Source organism: Thamnophis sirtalis, unplaced genomic scaffold, assembly GCF_051295495.1.
Source record: "Thamnophis sirtalis isolate CommonGarterSnake01/CBP01778 unplaced genomic scaffold, rThaSir2_p1.2 scaffold_4, whole genome shotgun sequence".
Lineage (NCBI taxonomy): Eukaryota > Metazoa > Chordata > Lepidosauria > Squamata > Natricidae > Thamnophis > Thamnophis sirtalis.
In genome coordinates, this window is record NW_028261384.1 from 64,526,954 (window position 1) to 64,552,454 (window position 25,501).

General features: G+C 40.8%; 1 protein-coding gene across 1 annotated transcript in view; it reads right to left on the minus strand.

The window, feature by feature from the left end:
• The window catches only part of PDE1C (phosphodiesterase 1C), a 477,912-nt gene that overhangs the window by 34,762 nt on the left and 417,649 nt on the right, over window positions 1–25,501 (minus strand). Inside the window, exons 14-15 of the mRNA XM_087714401.1 lie at window positions 16,323–16,443; window positions 14,983–15,158 (exon numbers count right to left, since the gene is read on the minus strand). Coding sequence (XP_087570527.1) covers window positions 14,983–15,158; window positions 16,323–16,443 — 297 coding nt within the window. The remainder of the gene's footprint in view (window positions 1–14,982; window positions 15,159–16,322; window positions 16,444–25,501) is intronic.

A 25,501-nucleotide genomic window follows, 5' to 3' on the forward strand; every position in this document is an offset into this window, starting at 1 on the left:
GGGGGCAGCCAACAGTGTTCAAGGGGGTGGTGGGAAGCTTATGTCATATCAATGGTCGGTGTTAAGGACAATATGTAAGAGTAACGGCCAGATGTCAAAATTGCAGCAGATGATGAATTGCAAAGTGGTGAAGCAGCCTGTAATGGTGGCGGTGAGGACAGAGGTGGCAGCAGCGGCTGCTCCAACTTCAACAACTCCAACAGCTAAGCTCCGTCCACACCAGCCACAATCATATCCATCGCCAGGGCTGCACTCCATTGACCCAGTCCATATTGTCACAAGAGGTGGGGCCCAGACAATGGTGGTGATACCGGAGGGGGCCACAACGAAGGACCACCCCACTCCAACTGCGCCCATGCTAACTACCAAAGCCATTATCTGCTGGCATCAATATCCATGCCAGCCGCCTCAGCCACTGATCCAGCCTATCATGTCCATAAGCAAGGGGGGGAGCAACCGGGATAACACCACAGTGTAGGGAGCAGCAGCAGCAGAAACCACAGGCAGGGTGTCCCGATGACGACAACGGTCACACCCACACTGGCAGCCGCAGACACTCTCCATTCTCCATTCACTGCCAAACGCCCTGTTTCACTCACGATGTTCCAGATATGAGGCAGGAAATCGCAGCTCAAGGGTACCCCCGAGGTCCCAGAAAGTTCTCATAGCTGGACCTGGAGCCAACAATGGAATAGGGTATCCCCTGCAAGCCCCGAGAAGGACAATCATCTCCCTGAAGCTCTCCTCAAACACGTCAGGACACTATCCTGGGCATGTGCAGTGAGCAGGGTATAGAAACTATTCCATTTTTTCTCCTAATTCACCAAAAGAGCAGTAATCTATGTTGATTATGCTGTAGGTGCTCTATCTCATACAATGATTGGCTTAGAGAGAGGGTAGCAGGTAGGGCACTCTGTAAAATATGAAGTAGCAACTGTAACCATCAAAAAAGATAAGAAGGCAGGCCAAATTATATAGATCCAGAAGACTGAGGTTGATGACACACAGAATTTCGTCCTATGGACATAGCTCTGCTGCTTCATAACCATATCAAAAGCACTGAACACAAAAAAATAAATACAGTTCTTCATTGATTTTGGGATGTAGACTATACAAAATTCATTATACATTTTCTGTTTAAAAAAATCAAACTAGTGAAAACCACTTGAAGACAGTATGCAAAAGTTTTGCAAACAACTTCTGATAGATTTGTAGTCTTTAAAAACTGTCTATTAGAGAAAACTGGTGTTAATATAAAAAAATGAGAGAAGGTGGTCAAAATTAAATGTGAACTTACATCATCTATTAGGTTTATTACTTTCCTGTCTTCTGTTCTTTGGGGAATATATTTAGTCTGATTTCTAATTTGCCTCTCTTGAATAGTAATATTGTAAGCAGAAGAAGCTTACAATAAACCCCTTAATTTTGCCCACACATTAAAAGACATTGAGTACAAACAAAAAACAAAAACCTGCAGAACTTTCCCATGATGTCACTTCAAAGAGAATGTATCCATTCTACATGGATAGAGCATCTTACATTAAAATATTTCTGGTTCTAGACAATTATCATAAACCTGACTCTTAATCAAATGTCAAAAGACTATTGTCAGCCTCTGCCTTGCTGCTGCTTCGGCTGCCATTGAAACGGGGAGGGGGGCATGGTATTTGGGAGGGGAATCATTATGTGCTGGAGGAATATTCTAGAAGCTGTCCTGACCATCTCATTGCACATGTGGAGGAAGGGAGTTTCCCGCCAAGGTTAACTGTCCAGCATTCCACCCTGATGATGTTTTTTGAAGATATCTCCCACCTGACAGTTGGGTGAATTATAATTGGACTATGGACTGGGGTGCCAAGGGGAGGGGATTGAATTATACATGATATTCTTTGCTTTCGCGCCTAATTAACCAGATTCAGCTTAGCTTCGCTACTGTTCATTTGTAATTAGTAAAAGTATACTTAATTTCAAACAAATGGAGTTGAGTGATTTCTTTCCTGATTATTAAATGAAGCAGCATCTGACATTAAGCTGAGTCTCACCTTGCACCCAACCCAGAGCGAACAACTTCCGAGGGGGGTGCCCTCACAGAAGGAAAAGAAAAATGTCTTCACATGAAAGTGATCAGGAAGAGGAAATGGGTGCAACGGCAGCACCATCTTTAACAGAAATGCTGGCTGACCTGAGTGTGGAGGAACCTGCTGTTCGACCCAGGTAGACTTGGGATGTGGGACAGAAAGAGGAACCTGAGGAATTACTAACTGGAGTCACGAGAAGACCAAAAAAACCAACTGCTGTCTGGTGTGGCTCTAGGGAGGAAGACTACAAAATGTCTCAAGCCATGAAACTCCTCGAAGAGGCATGGAGTGAACGCCAGGTTCAAGAGTGTGCTGTGGAAGGGGAACCAGCAGAGGAACTAGAAAAAAGGTCCCTGTGTGTAGCTTAAGGGAGACCAGAGGGGCCAAAGGGGGATGTGCGCAAGAAAACCCAGTACTGACCTCTCCCCCTGCGGCTAGAGACATTCCGAGAGCAGGGGGGGCAGGCGACGCCGGATGGCTAAGGTCCCACCCTTAAGCGTAAAGTATGATGGAGAACCCAGCGGTCTGGGGCTGTTTATTATTCAGGTCTGGAATTATATGCAAATATATGGGCCTGATTTGGACTCTGATGAATCTAAAGTGAGAATAGTGTTAATGGCCCTAGAGAAGAAAGCAGCTGACTGGTGGTCGGATTACATAATAGTAACTCCCCTCTCCTGAGGAATTTTGATGGCTCTATGGCAGCAATGAGGAGAAGGTTTGACGACCCCCTCACTGAGCGTCGAGCTAGGTTAAAATTTATGACCCTCAGACAGGGAAAGAAAACTGCCTGAATATGTGCAGGAATTCCAGGAGTTGTCACCCTATATGACGGGGTGGTCTTTAAGAAGCCTTGTTGGATCGATTCGCAAATGGCTTGCATAAAGATGTTTACCAACAGTACATAAACAGACACATTCCCCGCCGCTTGGAGCCTTGGTATGAGAATGCTGCAGATATCGAGCTTGATTTAACCAGGCTTCGTTGCATGGAAGAGGGAGAACTTGAGGAGTCCCCTTCCCCCCCAAAAAAACCCCCTCCCAAAGAGTGAAAAAGGGGGAAGGGGAGGTTTTACAGGCAAGCCCAAGCCCTCCCCTTGTTTCCGCTGTGGGAAGGAGGGGCATCGTATTTGAATTGCTGAGTCAAGCTGACCCACTCCGCTCCACACACCCCAGAGGGAGAGGAAACCTGAGAAGTCTCCAGGCAAGAGAAAGGAAGCCGCCTTGGCTGGGGAAGAAACTTCTTGATGCTTTGAGCCAAAGGAGGGGGAAAACGGATGTCCCAGCTCATCTGACGATAGTGACTATGAAGATGCTGATCACTGGGTAAGTTACCGCTCTGGCCCCATGCTTATTCCCATTGAGCTTAGGGTGCCCTCTTCTGGCCCGAAAGAAAAACTTATGGCTCTTTTAGATTCTGGTTGCTCCCGTTGCATGATAAGCCCTGAAATGGTTGAGAAACTGGGCTTGAAACTAAAAGCTTTAAAAATCCCTATTGCTTTTTGCCAAATAGATGGCTCTATTGCGGGGAGCGGTTCTGCTCATTTTTCTACTGAACCCATTGAGATGTGGATGGGTACCCACCAAGAACTAATACCTTTTATTGTGGCACCTGGGATGGACCGGCCCCTTATTTTAGGAGTCCCCTGGCTCCGTAAATGGAACCCACGCATTAACTGGAGAGAGGGGTGGTTACGGATTTGGACGGCCACACCCCCTGAGGAGAAGAGTAAAGCTCCAGACTCTGATACTACTGCCCCCACACTGGCGGCCAGGGGGCAGGAGAAAATTGAGGGGGAGGAAAGAATTCCAAAGGAATATTGGGACCTCATGGATGTCTTTAGTGAGAAATCTTCTAATAAATTACCCCCTCACAGACCCACGGATTGCACCATTGATATTTTACCTGGAGGAAAGCTTCCAAAGCCCCAAATATATTCAATGACCCCTAGAGAGATGGAGGAAATGAGAAAATTCATTGATAAATCTTGGAAAGGGGCTTCATTGAACCAGCGAGGCCCAAGATAGCTGCACCAGTATTGTTCAGAGAAAAGAAAGATGGCTCCTTCAGATTATGTGTTAATTTCAAAAACTTGAACTGCATATCTGCTCAGAACCTCTATCCTTTACCACTAATGAAGGACATGCTGGCCCAACTAGGGAAGGGGAGGATTTTCACTAAATTGGACCTAAGAGAAGAATACTATTGGGTCAGAATTAAGGAGGGAGACGAATAGAAAATTGCTTTCAACTGCCCCCTTGGTTGTTTCCAATTTCGAGTAATGCCATTTGGCCTCTAGGGGGCGCCAGCAGTCTTCATGCAACTGATTAATGAGGTTTTACATGACCATCTTTACAAAGGTGTAATGGTCTATTTAGACGATATCCTTATTGACACAGAAACATGTGAAGAACACGTGAAGCTTGTTCGCACGGTTCTGAAGAAACTCCGAGCGGCAGAACTGTATGCCAAATTGTCCAAGTGCGAATTTCATCAAGAAAAGCTTGATTACCTGGGCTATTGGATCTCCCACAAGGGGCTAGAAATGGACCCCACTAAGGTCAAAGCTATCACCGAATGGGAGGCCCCACGTACACATAAGCAATTACAGAGATTTTTGGGATTTGCTAACTTCTATCGCCAGTTTATTCCCTCCTTCGCTAAGATAGCTCTCCCTATAACTAACCTCCTTAAATTGAAAGGAGGGACTAAGCCCAAACCTAGAAAACCGTTGGACTGGACTATGGACTGTCAAGCTGCTTTCGAGAAGTTGAAATGCCTCTTTGCAGAGTCCTAACCAGTCCTAAAGCAGCTGGACATGGATGCGCCTTTTGTGGTCTAGGCTGACACCAGTGATGTGACAATGGGAGCTGTACTACTTCAAGCAAATAGCCAAGGTAAATTACAACCATGCGCTTACACCTCTTGCAAACTGACCGACACGGAAAGACGTTGGGCTATTTGGGAGAAGGAGGCTTTTGCTGTTTGTTGGGCTTTATCAACCTGGCACCATTTTCTAGAGGGCGCCAAGCACCCTTTCGAGGTCTGGACTGACCATAAAAATTTGGAGGCACGTACGGAAGTTTTAACAAAGCTAATGCAAGCTACAAGCTACAAGCTACAAGCTAACACTGCCATCTAGCGGACTTGAACTATTGTTACCAAAATTTCCCCTGTAATCCATTTGAAAGCGTTATTTACACAGGTGTTACTGTTTCCTTATCTGGACTTCTGTTAGACCAAACAATAGAGCTGTGATGGAGCTGAGAATGACCTTGGAAAGATTTTTATCTTGGGGGGGGGGGGGTAAGATTCCGAAAAGACTATTTGTTTCAGCTTGGTGGCATCCTTTCTTCTTTCAACACTATTTTCATACCATTTGCTGGGGAGATATTGACATTGATTTTTTCTCTTTTGATCATTTAATTTTGACCTTCTGACTACTTACACCTTTTTTTCCTTTTCCACTTGTGGCTTGAAGTACCCCTCCTTTTTTTGAGGGGGGGTTCTTTTCTTATTTTATATCTTCTTTTTGTATTTTTTTGAAGACATTGGGACATCAATAGATGGCTCACTTTAAATTTTGAACAAAATAGTTTGAAGAGTTTTTTCTTTTTTTCTTTCCTTCTTTCCTTTCTTTCCTTATCTCTCCTTCTTCTCTCTCTTGTCCCCTACGTACTTCACCCATTGTACTTATAATCTTCCACCCTCTAATACTAATTGACTATGAGTAGAAAAGCAGCCACTCTTGGCTCTATATCAACCTCCGCATCCTCACCTGCGGGAGGCCAGAGGACAACACAGCCAATGCTCCAGTATGAAAAAGAGAAGGAAGCAAATTTTGAAACACTTATGCAAGTGATGCAGAAAATGCAAGCAGGACTTGACAGTAAGGATGATAAGTTAGACACCCTTGTAAAGAAATTTGAGAGTATGGAAAAAAAAATGGAGGTAATGGAACAACAAAACCAAAGCATAGTACAAAAAGTTGATAAAATGGAAGGGAAAATTGAAAGTATGCACAACTGGATGACGAAATATGAAGACAGGATCCAAAAAATTGAAAATAAAATCCAAGAAGGAGAGAAGAAAACCGAGAAGCTAGAGACCAGACTAAGCGATGTTGAAAGAGAGAGTAGTGGAATATTAAGATGGGAGATGGGTAGGTCTGAATTCTTCTTAAGATTTCAAAACATAGAAGAAGAAAAAGGAGAGAACTTAGTTCAGATAATTTCAAAGATTCTGATAGATGTTCTGGAGATGTCTCAGGATAAAATAATTGAAATTATAGATGAAGTTTTCCAGTAAATACAAGATATGCAATGAGAAATGCTCTCCCAAGGGAAGTGCATGTAAGATTTACTAAGAAAACAATTAAATCACAAATCTTACAGAAATTGGGAGATAGAAAATTAGAATATAAAGGTAAGGAGATTGTAGTTCTCAAACAAATTCCGAGAGAGGTGAGAGAGAGGAGAAGAGAATACCAATTCCTGACCAAAGTATTGATAAAAAAAAGGTGTTAATTACAGATGGCTCATACCGGAAGGTTTATTATGTACATGGCAAGGACAAAGACACAGGATAGATACAATTGAGAAGGCAGAAGCTTTTTCCGAAGAATACTTTAGAGAAATGGCTGAGAAAACTGGGAAAGATGACTCAGCGGCACAACTACTGGAACTACCTACAACAGCGACCGAAAAAATAGAAGGAGCAGTAGGTGGAATTGAGAAAGAAGGGGCGGCGGGAGATGGAAGCCGTAAAGAAAAACAAGAACCCAGATCTACTAGAACGATAAACCCTGTGTATAAAGTATAAACATGGAAGAAAGAAAAATGATTACAATTAACATTAATGGACTTAATTCGGTAACTAAAAGAAAGAAAATATTTTATAAATTAGAGAAATTACAACTTGACATAATTTGCTTACAAGAAGTACATATCCAAAAGAAATATGAACACTTATTAATTCAACCAAAGCTTGGGAAAATGTTTTCATCACTGGCGAACTGCAAGAAAAGAGGAGTGATCTTCTATATTAAAGGCAACATTCCAGCAAAATTAGTCTATGCAGAGGAAGAGGGAAGAATTCTGATGGTGGAAATTATGGATACTAAAAAAACACTCCTAATCGGAATCTATGCCCCCAATGAAAAGCAAGACAAATTCTACAAAAAATTACATAATTTTTTTGGGGAATTAGACTATGTTGATATTTGTATGATGGGAGACTTTAATGGCATTGTGAATCAAAATATGGACTATAAAACACACAAAACAAAAAAAATTAAATAGAAAGCTTCTGCCGAAATCCTTCTTTAGGATGATAGATGAAGTAAATCTAAAAGATATATGGAGAGAAAGAAATGCTAAAAAAGAACAACACCCCTTCTACTCAAATAGACACTCATCATTCTCTAGAATAGATATGATATGGGCCTCAGCAGAGTTGAGCTGTAACATAAAAGAAATTGAGATTGGAGCAAGTACCTGGGCGGACCACAATCCAATTTTAATTAAATGGAAAGGCCAAAGGGCAAGACCTAGATGGACATTAAATAATACTATATTGAAAGAAAAAGATTTTGTACAAAAAATGGAAAAAGAGCTAGTCCTTTTCTTTAAAGAAAATAGGAAAGAAGATACATCGTTGCAGAATCTCTGGGACACAATGAAGGCTGTTATCAGAGGTTCGATAATAGACTACACAAGGAAGAGAAACTTAAAGAAAAGACAAATGCATAAAGCTTTAGATAACGATTATAAAATACTTGAAAGAGAACTACAGAGAGCACCACAAAAAAAGATGTCAAAATAAAAATGGACATAATTAAACATAAAATGGATCTACTAGAGAAGGAAGAACTGGCACAAAAAATTAGAGGTGCCAAACAGAATTATTTTGAAAATGTGAATAAACCAGGCAGGTGGTTGGCATATAAGTTTAGTTTAGTTTAGTTTATTTGTCTTGTATGCCTCCCACTCCCGAAGGACTCCGGGTGGCTCATAATAGACAAGGGAAGGGGGCTAAATAGACAAAGACAACACTTTAAAAACGCAACATTCACAATTTCCGTGGGGCTGGATGTTTCACAAGCCCCCCGGCCTGCTGGAGCAGACAGGACTTGATGGCTTTGCAGAAGGCCGGGAGGGTAGTAAGGGTCCGGATCTCCACAGGGAGGTCATTCCAGAGGGCTGGAGCTGCAACAGAGAAGGCTCTCCCCTGGGGAGTCGCCAGCCGACATTGGCTGGCAGATGGAATCCAGAGGAGACCTAACCTGTGAGATCTAATCGGTCTGAGGGAGGTAATCGGCAGGAGGCGGTCTTTCAGGTACCCAGGTCCGATGCCATGTAGGGCTTTATAGGTTACAACCAGCACCTTGAAGCGGGTCCAGAGACTAATGGGTAGCCAGTGCAGCTCTCGGAGGATAGGTGTGACGTGGGTGTACCTAGGTGCACCCACAATAGCTTGTGTGGCTGCATTCTGGACTAACTGAAGTCTTCGAACACTCTTTAAGGGCACCCCCATGTAGAGCGTGTTACAGTAATAAGCTGAAAAAAGAGAGAGAAAGAAAGAAAATATTTCAACTAAGAGATAAACAAGGAGAAATTCAGTATGGAAATATTGAGAAAAAAATATTGTACAAGACTACTATGCTAAACTCTATGAACAAGAGAAGGTGGAGGAGGGACGAGTCAAAAAGTACTTACAAGATGCTAATCTCCCCCAAGTATCAGACGAAATTAGAACAATGCTAGAAAGTAAAATAACAATGATGGAGCTAACAGATGCACTCAAAAAACAAAACAATGGGAAAGCCCCAGGACCAGATGGACTACCTGTGGAATTTTACAGAACATTTGAAGAAACACTGACCCTTCCACTCCTACAAGTCATGAATGAAGTGATGTCTGAGAATAAAATACCGAAGTCATGGTCAGAAGCGTATATCACATTACTACCTAAGGAAGAGCCCGATCTAACACAAATCAAGAATTATAGACCAATCTCCTTATTAAATTCAGATTACAAGCTATTTGCATGTATACTAGCTGAGAGACTTAAAAAATATTTAAATGGCTTCATCCACTCAGATCAAAATGGCTTCTTACCTAAAAGACAAATTCAAGACAATATGAGAATGATTTTGAATACTTTGAAATACTATGAGGCCCATCCTGAAAAACAAATGGCATTGATGTTCCTCGATGCGCAGAAGGCTTTTGACAATGTGAATTGGCAATTTATGTTTCTACAACTGGAGCAGATGAATTTTGGCAAGAAATTCACTCAAACTATACGAATGATATATCAGAAACAAGCAGCAAAGATAATGGTAAATGGAGAATTAACAGATCCGATTGAAATAAAGAGAGGTACGAGACAAGGCTGCCCATTATCACCACTACTCTTTGTCTTAACATTAGAGGTCTTAAACAGAAAGATCAGAGAAGAAGAAGAAATAAGAGGAATGAAAATTAAGAGAGAAGAGTATAAGCTACAAGTGTTTGCAGATGACCTAGTTTTTATCCTTGAAGATCCATTAGAAACAGCACCCAAATTGCTAGAAAGAATAGAGGAATATGGAGAAGTAGCAGGCTTGAAAATAAACAAAGACAAAACAAAGATTATGACAAAGAATATCCCAGCAACACAAAAGGAAGAGCTGTCAGAAACGTTGCAGATTCAAACTACAAGTAAGGTTAAATATTTGGGGATATACCTATCACCTAGATGTAGCACTCTTAAGGAGGACAACTATACCAGACTAAAACAACAAATAGCAATTGATTTGGAGAAGTGGGAAAATCTGCACTTATCAATGATGGGAAGAATTTCTACAATTAAAAAGAACATTTTACCTAGAATTCTATACCTGTTCCAGACAATCCCAATCAGATTGGGTAAGGATTTTTTTCAAGAATTAAATAAAATAGTTTTGAAATTTATTTGGCAAGGGAAAAAAGCTTGAATAAAACTTAAATTACTACAAGATGCTAGATCTAGAGGAGGATTTGGCCTACCTGATTGGGAGCTACACTATCAAGCAACAAACTTGATGTGGATTAAGGAGTGGATATCATTAAAAAACTCTAGATTATTGAATGTAGAAGGTCATGACTTATTGTTGGGATGGCATGCTTTCTTATGGTATAAGGGAACTAAAGCACATGGTTATTTTAGAAGCCATTATATAAGGGAGGCATTGTTATTAAACTGGGAAAAGGTAAAAAGATTACACTATTTGAAAATTCCAGTCTGGATATCAACAATTGAAGCATTTTCATATCCAATAATATATAAAAAGGAACAAACAGTTAGATATATTGAATTATTGAATGCAGAGGGTGAACTCAAATCTATTCAAGAGTTGAAACAAGAAGGGATGGAAATGAACTGGTATTCATATGTACAGATACAATCTAGATAGAATGAAGATAGAAAAACCAAAGGTTTTTATAATAAAATGACTGAGTTAGACAAAATTTTAACAGGTACTGATGAAAAAGTAATTAAAAAACTGTATGGATATTTATTGGAGTTTAAATTGCAAGAAGACAAGTTAAAGAAACTATGATAGCTTGGGGGGGAATTTTAGGTATGGGATTGACTTAGAGAATTGGCAGAAATTGTGGTCTCAAAATTATAAAATGACAATGTCTACTGCATATAGAGAAAACTTGTATAAGATGTTTTACAGGTGGCATCTACCCCCAACCAGAATTGCAAGAATGTTTAAGAATAAATCAGAAAAGTGTTGAAAATGTCACCAGATACCTGGTTCATACTACCACATGTGGTGGACTTGCATTGAAGCTAAAAGATACTGGACTAAAATCCACATGTGGTTGGAGAAAATGACACAAACAAATAGACTTTAAACCAGAGGTCTTTTTATTGGGGATCATACCAGAAATCTACAACAAAGACTTAAAATATTTGATTGTAAATGTGTTAACAGCAGCCAGAATTGTATTTGCAAAACACTGGAAAAACAAAACAATACCAAAACAGGAAGAAGTTATCCGAAAAATAATGGACTGTGCTGAAATGAGTAAATTGACACTTGAAATTAGAGAACAAGAGGCTGAGCAATTTTATAAGATATGGGATTTGTTTTATCGGTGGCTAGGGGGGAAAAAAACCTTGGAAATGAAAAATGATATACTTATGCTTTAATTGAAGAAGTTGAATGATGATATAACTATGCTGTGAAATAATCTAACAATGATACAATGAAAAACTAATATAAGGTCTGGTGATATATTGTATAATGTTAAGAATGTATTATAATGATATTTCGCTTCTGATAAACAATTTTAATAAGGGAATAATTGAATACTGGTATATATATGCAGTGACGTTTTGTTGAAAAATGAAGGGATAAGATCTCTGTTTGAAGGTATGAAATACAAGGACAATAATGGAAAAAAATAATACTAATGTTAACTGAATATATATTGTAGAATGAAAATGAGGTTTCTAGTTATACTAGATGAAAAGTTTGAGATGGTAAATATTATTCGAGGATGTGGATGTTAAAACACTTGTAACCAAACGACATGCTGCATGTGATGATGGTTTTTTTTCTTTTTGTGTTTTATTTTATTTTATTGTTGTGTCTATTAAATATATAACAGAGAGATACGGGGTGTGTGTGGGGGGGAAATGTAGTTGGGATGGATTGCCACAGGTAGGGGAATGAGAAACGATACTAAATTATAATCTATTAAATGAAACAATGAATGTATAAGAAGGATAAATGTTAAAACACCTGTAACCAAACGACATACTGTATGTGATGATGGGCTTTGTTCTTTTTTTTCTTTTGTGTGTTTTTTTCTTTTCTTTTTTCTTTTTTGCTTTTCTTTTTCTATTGTGGTGTGTATATGTTGTCTATGTAACAAATATATACATACATACATACATACATACATACATACATACATACATACATACATACATACATATATATATATATATATATATATATATATATATATATATATATGTTATATTTATGCTGATAAATAAATAAAGGGAGACTAGTATAGATCTATTTCAAGCTATTTAGCTCTCATCAGCTAGCCATACCCAAGTTTGGGAATCGAACCTGTACTCCATTGCCTCCCAGGCAGGGAGTTAACCATTTGAGCTACAGAGAACGACTCCTTATCAGCCAGCCAGGGTGGGAGGTATATACTTAAAGTCACAACCCCTGGTATGCCCAAGTATGGGAGGAAGGTCACACTTCCACTCTCTGTCATTAGGCTCGTCACAAGAGACCATTCAGACAGAAACCCAATATTTTTTACTGTTGCCTTAAAAAATATTGGGTTTCTGTCTGGATGGTCTCTTGTGACGAGCCTAATGACAGAGAGTGGAAGTGTGACCTTCCTCCCATACTTGGGCATACCAGGGGTTGTGACTTTAAGTATATATATTGGAGGCACTGAGAACCCCCAGAAAACTTTCTCCCAAACAGATGCACTGGGCTCAGCATTTCAATAGATTCAATTTTACTTTGAAATACATTCTGGGAGGAAAATGTTTTATGGCTGATGCTTTGTCCAGACTCCCTCAGTACAACTGTTTGAAACTCAGTATTGTCCAGCCTGTCATTCCCACAAAAAGCCTGGCTGCTCCTGTTGTCACTAGAAGTTAAACAACTTCTAAATTGGAGATCACAAAAGACTTTCTCTCTGACCTAAAAAAGGCCCTTACGGAAGATGACTGGTTCCAGCAACACATGAATGAATGCACTATGAAGGATGGATTGGCTTGGATTGGGGCAAAGTTATACGTCCCTGTTTCCATTAGGACCATTGTACTCCAACGGGCTCATGACTCCCGGATGGCTGGACACTTTGGGTTCGTCAAGACCATGCATCTCGTTAAGAGGCAATTTTGGTGGCCCTCACTGAAAAAGGACATTGAGGCTTATGTAGCTAGTTGTCCCGTTTGTGCCGCAGCAAAACATCCTCTGGATAAGCCCCAGGGGTTGCTCCAGGCAGTGGCTCACCCAGCAGCCCCGTGGAAGGAGATCTCCATTGATTTCATTGTTGAACTTCCAGAAAGTCAAGGAAACACAGTAATCTGGGTTGTTACTGACTTATTCTCCAAGCAAGTTCATTTCATTCCTTGCTCCAAGATCCCTTCCGCTAAATCTCTCGCTAAGATGTTCATCTCACATATATCGCTTACATGGGGTACCCGACTGCATCATTTCAGACAGGGGTGTTCAGTTCACCTCCCTATTCTGGAAGGAATTCCTGAAGTGGATTGGCTCTGCCCAGGGGTTAAGCTCCTCCCACCACCCTCAAACTAATGGGGCCTGCGAGAGGATTAATTCTGTGCTGGAGCAATATCTACGTTGTTTCATCAACTACCAACAAGATGATTGGGTGGAATTGTGGCCTCATGCTGAAGTGGCGTACAACAATTCTGTGCACAGCAGCACTGGCTTTACCCCTTTTTGTGTGGTGTACTGGCAGGATTTTGTGCCCATTCCAGAGATTCCTCACGAGCAGCCGCAAGTGTCTTCGCTGTCCAAGTGGAGTGATCACCTTCAAGATGTATGGCCTTTGACACTCCAATCAAATGTTTTGATCTTTGCCATTTATTGCGATTCATAATACTACGTTGCAATTGACAGTCTTCAGCAGCTATCAAATTGATTCACGTAGTTATAAGTGAGAGGACCCATAATGTTTCAAATAATTAATTATGTTTGGTGATTCAGTTAATACATACTTAAGGCTATTATTTTGACAGTACAATGGTAGTAATGAAGGAGTCTGAATAGGTTCTTACGACTGATTTGTATTCCAAAAGTAACTAATGTGCTTTTTTCACTTTTCCTTTTCTATTCATTATTAGAGTCAACTCTTTAAAAGTTGATAGGGATGTCAGAAAATCAAGAGTATGGTGATGGAGGGTGTGGTCTGGAGACCAAAAATAAAACTTAGACATGTAAGGCTTGTGGGATGTAAGAGGCTACAAACCTTAACACTATGCTTACAAATTTCCAGATACGAATAATGTACCTATGTACACATGTACAGTACATGACATCAGGGTCCTTGAAACCAGAGGAATTCTGGTCTGCTTGACTCTCCCCCACCTCCAATCCTTTGTCATATCCCCCCCCTAATTTATGGGAGTGTTGTTTTTCCAATAATAGAACAGAAAAATCTATTCAAATGTATTTGCAGCATGTTAATTTGTAGCATGTTAAGGAAAAGCATTTGGAAGTCCCACAATAACTATATACATTAGAAATCCATAGATTTAAATTTTATTTTATCTGGAAGACAATTGTGTATCTATAATGATCAACTTAATTCCTAGACAGAGCAGATTGCTAGAAAACAAACCAATTACAGCCTGTGTATCCTATAAATCCACTTCAAAAAATTCAGTGAATTGAACTAAACTACAGACAATAAATCAAATTAATTTATAGAAAGGATTTGATTCATGGAAATAAAATTACTCAAACAGTAAATCAATATACAATATTCTACATATGTCCTAGTATCCTTCTATTAATATTAATATACAAGGAAACTGATTTCCATAATAGAAAGAAAAAATATTCACAGTACTCTTTTCCACTAATATTGAGAGGGTTAGCTTGAGTATCTATTAAGAAGTAGACAGTCTTCCCTTAGTCTTTCACTTTATGTTTTCTCCTATATCACTGCAAGAATTAGATATGGAAAGATGTGAACAAGTAGTGCTCCCTCTGAAATTCTTTTAATTGTGGTTCACACAAATGTCTCACCAGAAACCTCCAAGTATCTTTAGGAACTTTTCCTCTGCATGCATAGTCACAAGTCGGTCTATGTTATGCATAATTTTGCTGCAAATTATTTTCCAGTACTGTTTTTGTTACCTTTGATTGCTTGGGCTTTCCACTTTTCTCGGTTTTGTTGCACTACTTCTGTCCATGTGGCTTTAAAACATTTGAAGTCCACAGTGAGGATGGAACAGTGGAGTGAGGCACTTCCTTCTGACCCAGTGCTGTTGACACTTGATCTTTTGACTTCTGAGGGGCTAAGGCTATTCAGACTGGGATTGCATATACAATATTAATGACATTTTAATTGCTAAGAAATATTAAGTCACATTACAATTTTTCCCTTTCACTTTTTTGTTTTGATACATGTGAATATTCCTTGCCATTTTTTAAAAAAGATGGAACCCCTCCTACTTTACTATACTTTTCACTCCCCAAATCTTGAGAAATACTTTTAAACCCTTCTCACATCCACTCTTCTGTTTACGAACTGTTTTACTAACTAAAACAACCACATGGTGAAATAATAGCTGCTCAGCATGATGTCATTGCAATGGAACCTCTGTGAAGAGGGAGAAAAACACAGGGGAAAGGACAGAAGTTCCCACCAATGGAAAAACAGCAGAAAAACAGTCTGCTGCCAGCTCTATCCAATATGCTGACTCTGTAAACTGCTTAGAGAGGGCTGAAAGCCCTATGAAGTGGTATATAAGTCTATCTGCTATTGCTATTGCTATCCAATTTTTAGTTGAATGACAGCTGAACTAGAAATCAGCTGACAAGGTGGGATCATAGAGGCATGGAGTTGATGATAAGGCAATCCAAACACTGCATATTCTGATTTGCTCTGATTTTAATTTATTATTAAAAATAGCAAGAGCCAAGGTGGCACAGTGGTTAGAGTGCTGTACTGCAGCCACTTCAGCTGACTGTTATCTGCAGTTCGGCAGTTCAAATCTCACAGGCTCAGGGTTGACTCAGCCTTCCATCCTTCTGAGGTGGGTAAAATGAGGACCCAGACTGTGGGGGCAATATGCTGACTCTGTAAACCGCTTAGAGAGGGCTGAAAGCCCTGTAGATTTACTGTCATATAAATTAGATACTATTCTAAATATTATATCTGTGTTATAATTACAATTATATTATTTGGAATAAGGTTCAATATCAAGAGCAGATAAAATATATTTGGTCCAGAAAATAATCCCAAAGGATTATTCCAGGATATTTCAGGATATTTATCTTCTTCCAAATATTATTCTTGCAATGGTCTTTTTAGCCTGGTCAACTTGGATAATTTCTTGATCATTATATCACATATGACTTAAACACTCTTTTTTTACCTCAGAAAAATAAAAAAATTACACAAACGTACAAACACAAACAAAACACACACCTTAAAGTAGAAGTTTCTACTATAAATATATATGATAACTGACCTGGATCTCCTAAATCCCGTCATACCAGAGTTAGAGGCTTCCTCGATGAGAGGTGTTACAATCTTCTCACTCATATCTGTCAGCACAGTGAAAGTAGGTTCCACAATAAAATCAATAAAGCCTGGGAAAGCACAGAACAGAAACAAATGCAAGAAAATCAGCTACTTAATATCATGCTTCCTACAAGATAAACATACCAATACTTCAGAAGTGGGTTTTAATTTTTTTTCCGAATCTATTCTGTAGGTGTGGCCTATTTTGTGGGTTTGCCTTGGCAGTCATGTAACCGGGTGGGAGTGAACAACTTGTAAAATGTGGTGAAATTCATTTAACAATGCTCTTGCTTAGCAACCAAAAGTTTGGGCTCAATTGTGATCATAAGTTCTCTTTCTTTTTCTTTCTTTCCTTCCTTCCTTCCTTCCTTCCTTCTTTCTTTCTTTCTCTCTCTCTCCCTCTTTCTTTATTTTCTTTCTTTCTTTTTCTTCCTTTCTTTCTTGTGTCTCTTTCTCCCTCTTTCTTTCCTTCCTTCCTTTCTCTTCCTCTTTCTTTTTTGTGTCTCTCTTCCCCACTTCCTTCCTTCCTTCCTTCTTTCTTGTGTGTGTGTCTCTCTCTCTTTCTTTCATTCATTCATTCCTTTCTCTTCCTCTTTCTTTCCTTCTTTCTTCCTTCTTTCTTCTGTCTCTCCCCCATTTTCTTTCTTTGTTTCTTCCTTCTATCTTGTGTATGTGTGTGTCTCCCCCTTTCTTTCTTTCTTTTTTCTTTCTTTCTTTCTTTCTTTCTTTCCTTCATTTTTCTTCCTTCCTTCCTTTCTTTCTTGTGTCTCTCTCCCTTTCTTTCCTTCCTTCCGTTCTCTTCCTCTTTCCTCCTTTCTTCTTCCATTCTTTCTTTCTTGTGTCTCTCTCTCCCTCTTTCTTTCTTTTCTTCCTTCTTTTCTCTTCCTCTTACTTTTTTCCTTTTTTCTTTCTTGTGTCTCTTCTCCCCACTTTCTTTCCTTCTTTCTTTCTTCTTTCCTTCTTTCTTGTGTCTCTTTTTCCAACTTCATTTCTTTCTCTTTCTTTTTTTCTCTCTTTCTCTCTCTCTCTCCCTTCCTTTCTCTCTTACTCTTTCTTTCTTGCTCCCCCCTCACACACACACATACCTTCCAGTTGGCAAAAATTTCTGTTTTGCCAGCTGGAAGGCTGGCAAAGAAGCCTCGTTTTTCCTGCTGCCCATGGCACTTCACTTGCTGCAGCTTGAACACCGGGGAGGTGAGAGTAGTGCTGTCTGGGTTTGGGGAAGGGCCGTTCCTTCTGCCCAGCTTACACACTTGAAAAGACCACAGGGTTCCAAGTCTGCAGCTAAGCCCTTCCTGACCAAAAGAGTGCCTTTTCTGGAAGAGAGTAACCAAAGCAGCTTCTCTCTCCTCCTCCTGCCAGCTGAAGGAAAAGCCCAAGGGAGATGGGATCCACATGCAACTCTGCAGGGCTGCCGCAGCTGATCCTCCACTGACCCCTAAAGAAGAAATTATTTCTTTGGGATTGTAGCACAGACGCCCCTCCCAGGATTGCAAGGCTGAAGGCTTTGGATTGATTCTTTTGGGGATGTGTTTCTGGTGCTATGATCCCATGTACAGAACGATCAGCAGGAGAAGGGGGTGGATTTTCCTGCAGCCTGTCCTTTCACCCTTTTCTTGGACAGCCACCTCATTTCCCCCCTCCATTGGAAACCAGGTGGCTTTCAAAAATAAGGGAGCAGAGCCCGCCATGTGGGCTTGTCTGATAGCCAAAGAAAGAACTGGAGGCGAGGATTCGGCTGTTGGACAAGCCCACAGGATGTGTGCTGCTCCATTGTCTTTGATAGCCGCCCTGTTTCCAATGGAGGGGGGAATTCCTTGCAGAGGGAGGGAAAACACATGGATTCCCCCCTCCATTGGAAATGAGGTGACTGTAAAAGAGAAGGGAGCGAACTCCACGTGGGCTTGTCCAACAGCTGAATCCTTGCCTCCTGTTCCTTCTTCGGCTGTTGGGCAAGCCCATATGGCATGTGTTGCTCTGTTCTCTTTGACAGCTGCCTCATTTCCAATGGTGGGTGAATCCATGCAGAGGGAGGGAAAATGCATGGATTCCCTCCCCTCCATTGGAAATGAGGCGGCTGTCAAAGAGAAGGGAGCACATGCCACATGGGCTTCTCCCAATCTTCCACTCCAACAAAGGAAGTGGGTGGCCGGGACATGCCTAGTGTGGACAGGAAGGGCGAGTGAGTGGAGATTGGGCAGACAGGCAGAGGGAGCAAGCAGTGGGGCAGGCCAGAGGATACGCCCTCCCCAGAAGATCAGGTACAGGAAGGCATGCTAAATTTCACTATCTGGTATGCCTGTACTGGTGTGTACCGGCTGAAACCCACCCCTGCAATACTTACAACAACATGGTAAAATTGTCATTGATACTACATGCTATTTCCTACTATATGAGAAATCCTTAAATGGCCGAATAAAGCATTGTAAATAGTTCAACTTGCAAAAGATGGAAATAGGCTTGTTTTGTGTTGGTGGTATTATTATTATTATATAGTTTATTCATTAAACATGAAACTCAGCCAACTGAACGTTCAAAAATGCATTACAAATACCATTGACTGGTGCTAATGGTTGATACGGTTTGCTGCCAGAATCCTAGGTATCAACCAAGTACCTTCTTAAAATATAAGATGTTCTGAGTAGCACAGTTTTTTGGAGTTGTGTTATTTCAGGAAGCTGCAATTTGTTGATGTATCTTGTAAAATTCTTGGACATGGTGCCAAGTACCCCGATGATAGTGAGTATCACTATTACATGCTTCATCCATAGCTGTGTAGTTTCGATGGCCAGGTGGCAATATTTTATTATTTTTTCTAGTTCTTTGACTCTGGCATCTCCAGAAACAGCGATATCAATAAACTGTACACTTCGGCCCTCTACAATTGTGATATCTGGCATGTTGTGCTCCAAATGATTATCCGTTTGTATTCGAAAGTCCCACAAGAACTTCACCTTCTCGTTTTTGTCTTTTTTTGTATTATTTTTAATTTTTATTTTTTATTTTTATTTTTTATTTGCCCTTTTTTTTTTTTTTTTTCCTTTTCCCACCGGTGTGGGCAGGTATTGTTCAAGATTATTACTTTTATTAATATTTTTAAATAATAATTACAGTTAAATGAAAATGGATATATAATAATGCTTGAGTTAATATGAGTTATGTTGGTTGACTGTGGAGGAGATGTACCAAAACTTATCTGTAATTGATTGATACATTTTCTACAGATGTAAAGAAAGATGCTGTACCTGTTTTAAATTAAAATTAAAAAACATTTATTAAAAAAAATAAAATAAAATAAACTGTACACTTCGGCCCTCTACAATTGTGATATCTGGCATGTTGTGCTCCAAATGATGATCCGTTTGTATTCGAAAGTCCCACAAGAACTTCACCTTCTCATTTTTGATAACTTTTTCCACTTTATGTTCCCATAACTTTCTGGATACAGGTAAATCATACTTTTAGCTTTGTAATCAGTTTGTGCGATTTTGCTGCATTCACATATTGTTATTGCAAAGTTGGCAGTTTGGGTTGACAGTGGATTTTTGTATCTTCACTTTTATGGCATTAGTCCTTGTTCTTGAGCAGCCAGTATTAAACCTTCCATTTTTTTCTTGACACTTCCCATCTTAAGCCATGTCCATGTCAAGTTGTCATTACATTTTCCTTCAATGTTTTTCAAGTGCTGTCCATTCAAAGCTTTGGTTTTCCATCTATTTAATCTATTTTTCCTTATATTCTGCCTTTGTTTCTGTTGTTTCTATGCTGTTCTCCATTTTCACAGCCTGCTGCAATTTTTCTGTACTTTGGTTCACATACTCATTCAAACTTTGTTTTTCTTCTTTTACAGTTTGATGGATTTGCAATAAACCCCTGCCTCCTGTTTTTCTTTGCAGGTACAACCTGTCGGTGTCACTTCATGGATGTAAAGCATGGTACATATTCAAAAAATTTTGTGTTTTCCAGTCCAAGTTTTCCAGTCCAGCCAAAGTCCAGTTGAAGATTCCAGCTGAGTAACATATCACTGGAACTGCCCATGTATTAATGGCTTTAATTATGTTTCCAGCATTCAGCTTTGATTTTAATATTTTGCGGACCCTCCTAATATATTCCTTTTGCGTTGACTCTGACTTTTCCATTCAAGATGTTGTTGTTGTTGTTGTTGTTGTTGTTGTTGTTGTTGTTGTTGTTGTTGTTGTTATTATTATTATTATTATTATTATTATTATTATTATTATTATTATACAATTGTATCACAGCGGCCAGTTGTTTCACCGGATTTGGCATTGGTTACTAGTCGGGCCCCACCCAGGGGCCTAGGATGTCGTAACGTATTTTCGTAATATGCGTGCAGATCCAAGCAGTGCGGCTTTTTGCATTTGACTGATGGTGATTTTGTCAATTTTTAACTGTTTTAACTGTAATTCCAGTGCTTTTGGAATAGCACCCAGTGTGCCAATTACCACTGGAATTACCACTGCTGATTTGTGTCATAATAGTTGAATTTTGATTTTTAAGTCCTGGTATTTTGTGATTTTTTCATGTTCCTTCTCAGCGACCCTGCTATCACCTGGTATTGCGATGTCTATGATTGTGACCTTATTTTTCTCAACCAGTGTGATGTCTGGTGTATTATGCGCCAGTATTTTGTCTGTTTGTATGCGAAAATCCCAAAGACCTTGACCATCTGATTTTCGGTGACTTTTTCAGGCTGATGTTCCCACCAGTTTGTTGCTGTTTTAATATTATAATTTTTGCACAAATTCCAATGGATCATTTGTGCTACTGAATTGTGCCGCAATTTATAATCAGTCTGCGCGATTTTTTTTACAGCAGCTGAGTATGTGATCAACAGTTTCATCAGCTTCTTTGCAAAGTCTGCATTTGGCATCATCAGAGGATTTTTCGATTTTGGCCTTAATGGCATTTGTGCGGATAGCTTGTTCTTGCGCAGCCAGGATTAGTGACTCTGTTTCTTTCTTTAATGTACCTGTTGTTAACCATAACCAAGTTTGTTCACTGTCCACTCTATCTTTTATTTTTTCCAGAAATTGGCCATGCAGTCCTTTGTTCTGCCAACTCTCCATTCTTGATTTTATCACATCTTTTCTGTATTCTTGTTTCGTCTGTTGGGCCTTCAGTAGATTTTTGTTCTTTACTTCGATTAATAGATGTTCTTGACTTTCTTTTAAATAATCAGCCAGTGCATGTTTTTCTTCTTCAACTGTTTGCTTCACTTGTAATAATCCTCTGCCACCTGATTTTTGGGGCAGATATAGTCTATCAGTATCACCACGTGGATGTAAACTGTAGTGCATTGTCATTAGTTTCCTGGTTTTTCGGTCCAAAAGGTCCAAATCAGCTTGTGTCCAGTTAACTATACCAGCTGTGTATCTTATAACTGGTATTGCCCAGGTATTTATGGCCTTGATTGTATTTCCACCATTCAATTTAGATTTCAAAATTTTCCTAACTCTGTTGGTGTACTCTCGCCTGACAATAGTTTTTACTTCTCCATGCTTGATGTTATCCAACTGCAGAATGCCTAAGTATTTGTAGGCTTCATTTTCTTTGCATTTAATTAATTGGCCATTGGGCATTTCAATTCCCTCACATGCAATGATTTTGCCCCTTTTTATGGATACAGTGGCGCATTTTTCCATGCCAAACTGCATTGAAATATCGGTGCTGAGTACTCGGACTGTGTTTGTCAATGATTGGATTTCTATTTCTGACTTTCCATAGAGTTTCAAATCATCCATATATAGTAAATGCGAAATTTTTTCAGCTTCTTTGGCTGTTTGGTAGCCTAATTTCATTTTTTTAAAGATTACTGATAGTGGGATCATTGCGATGATGAAGAGAAGAGGTGAAAGTGAATCACCCTGGAAAATTCCTCGCTTGATATTAACCATTCCGTAGATCTCATTCCCTACTGCCAACTCAGTTCTCCATTGTTTCATCGCCTTTTCAGTAAAGGATGTAATATTTTTGCTAATGCCAGTTGTTTCTAAGCATTTTATGATCCAACTATGTGGCAGTGAGTCAAATGCCTTTTTGTAATCAATCCAGACCATATTCAAGTTCGTTTTTCTGTTCTTACAATTTTCTAATATCATTTTATCAATTAGAAGCTGATCTTTTGTGCCCCTACTCCTTCTTTTGTTGCCTTTTTGCTCTACTGGCAAGATGTTGTTTGTTTCCAAATAATACATCATGTTATCTGCAATAATGCCTGTGAGTAATTTGAAGGTTGTTGGCAAGCATGTTATTGGTCTGTAGTTTTTAAGCCGTTGCTCCTGCATGTTCTTTAAGTTACTAGCATCTGCCCTTAATTTTTTGATTTTTTGTTCTAAACGGATTTTCCACTTTGGCTTTGATGCTTTTTCTGTTGTGTGACTAGGTACTTTAATTTTAATGCCATTATTATTATTATACAATTGTATCACAGCGGCCAGTTGTTCCGCTGGATTTGGCATTGGTTACTAGTCGGGCCCCACCTATTATTATTATTATTATTATTATTATTATTATTATTATTATTATTATTATTATTAACTTTATTCATTAAACATGAAACTCAGTCAACTAAACATTTAAAAATATATCAGAAATATTATGAACAGGCACTGTGTCAGATCCCTAAAAGTGATACTGCCATTCAATTGGGAGGAAGGAAGCCTCAGAGTTAAATCATTAGCTACATCTGAAACAACTGGGTTTTACAACTTCAGAAGTGGTTTCCTGTCACCAGGAGACTGAAGGTCCCAGCATCTCTGGAGGGATGTTTGTGGTAGCCATGTGGGATATCGTGGCATGACAAAACCGTGCTCGACTAAGCCGCGCCCAATTAAACCGCATCGCTGACGTCATCAACAGGGCGACAACAGCGAGCGTGGAGAAAGAAGGGCGCTTTAAATAGCTCTTTGATAGCAAGCCAATTCAACACGAGACACTCGTTTTCCCTGGGATACTGGGTTGTAAAATGTGCGAGCTGCAGAACAGTCAGTCGCTTTCGCTCCGGCGAGACAGGCAGAAGGAATGCTGAAAACACCACCGGTTTCAGCTACGAGTCTTCTGGAAAGGAGCCCCAATGGTAGAGTATGACCTAGGGGACTCGGGCAGGCGATCAGCTGGGGAGTCGCCGTTCTCGGCTGGCTCCCAGCCTATGCAGCGTTTTCGCTCGTTTCTTTGGCCGAGCAGTGAAGATGGCGATTTCATGCTGGCGACGCTGCTTCTGGCAGTGTTAACAAGGCCGGCGCCTTGCAACTTTATTTCCTGGTTGGGAGACCCAGCAGAGCCACTCTGGACTGGACTGAACAGGGGACTATCATGCCAGGGAGGGGGTAGCTGGCCCAGATGGCGCCAAAGGGGATTGATCATCAGGCTTCGTTGTCCCCGTTACGGCCCCCCCAGGCGCCCCCCCATCCTGAATCACCTCAATGGCTTGTGGCGACCCTGCCGGTCTTGTTTCAGCTTTCTATTTACTTTTACGAGACTGGAAGGAGCCTGTGGATTTGCACCAGTCTATCATCAGCATTGGGGAGTGGGGTGGCCGATTCACGCGGTGCTGGATGGCAGCCTTGGACAGAAGGGGGTGGCGGATTTTTCTTGGTGTCTTGTGACCATCCCCCCACACCCTGGCTCTACTCCATCAGGGCCTCTTTGCAGTGCAGCCCTTCCCCGCCTTCTTCTGCGATTGCGGAGCCTCCTCCCTTCTTCTACCACCTTTACCATCTGGCTCTCTCTGTTTATTTATTTACGAACTTGGACTCTTGGACTTTCAGATCTACACCCATGCTCCTTCTCTTGCGACTATGGCTGCCCACCGCTATCCCAAGAATATTATTCCAACTATCAGTGACATCATTCCATCTGCCCTCTATTTTACAATCGCCCACCCAATCACGGTTTTTTGGGGACCTTTGACTTTGGGTGCTTTTCAGGACCTGAGGAAGGGAGAGGGGCGGAGCAGCTCTCCCTCCTCCTTCCGCACCATTGACTATCTTAACCATACTTGCGCAGTGCTCCGCACATTTTAGGAATGTAGTGTGAATGGTGTGCCTGGCTGATGTTTGTACCCACTTTTTTTAACCTCATATTGTTGTATTTTTTGTGTTTAATTAACATACGTGGGGAATGCATGGATGAGTGGCTGTGTATGTATGAGAGGATTGAGAGTACAGCCTGGTGCCTCCTCCACTGAGTGCTATTGCAGAAGTGGTAGGGAACCCAGGCCTACCTCCCGTCCCTGAATGAGTGACAAAAATCGCCTGCCGGATGGAGTGGTGGCAGTGGGAGGGGATATGGGGTCTATGGGTGTGGGGGTGGGCCGGAGCATTACAGTCACTATGGGGAGAGGCAGGTATGATGGGAACTTCAGGGCTAGCCATTACCGGGGAAGGATGGTTTGCTACATCACAGAGATCCTTCCTTCCAGCCCTGCTAGTTCCACTCCAGGGCCAGATGGCGAGAACTGTCAGGGCCCTGGTCTCAGGCTGTTGTTGCTAAATGCCAGGTCTGTGGTTCACAAAGCTCCCCTTGTCCGGGACCTAATTTTAGACGAGGGGGCAGACCTGGCATGTATTACTGAAACCTGGCTGGGTCCGGAGGGAGGAATCCCCCTCACTGAAATGTGCCCAGAAGGATTTCAGGTGCTTCATCAGCCGCGACCCCAGTGAAGGGGTGGGGGAGTGGCTATCATTGTCTGAAGGTCTTTAGTTCCTCGTAGGATCCCTGCTCCGGAGTTTGTTGGGTGTGAGTCCCTGTTGATTAAGTTGGACCTTGGTGGTCAAGTGGGTTTGTTGCTAATGTACCTACCTCCCAACAGCATTGCAACAGCCCTCCCCTCGCTCCTCGAGTCAGTAGCCGAGTTGGCGGTGGAGTTCCCCAGGCTTATGGTTCTGGGGGATTTCAACCTGCCTACACTTGATGAACGCTCTGACGGGGCGCAGGAATTCATGGCTTCCATGACAGCCATGGACTTGACCCAAGTAATTCGGGGTTCGACTCATTCAGCGGGTCACATGCTTGACCTCGTATTCCTCTCGGAGCAGTGGAGATGTGATCTAGAGTTGAAGGGCATTAAGACCTTGCCCTTGTCATGGTCTGATCACTTCCTACTGA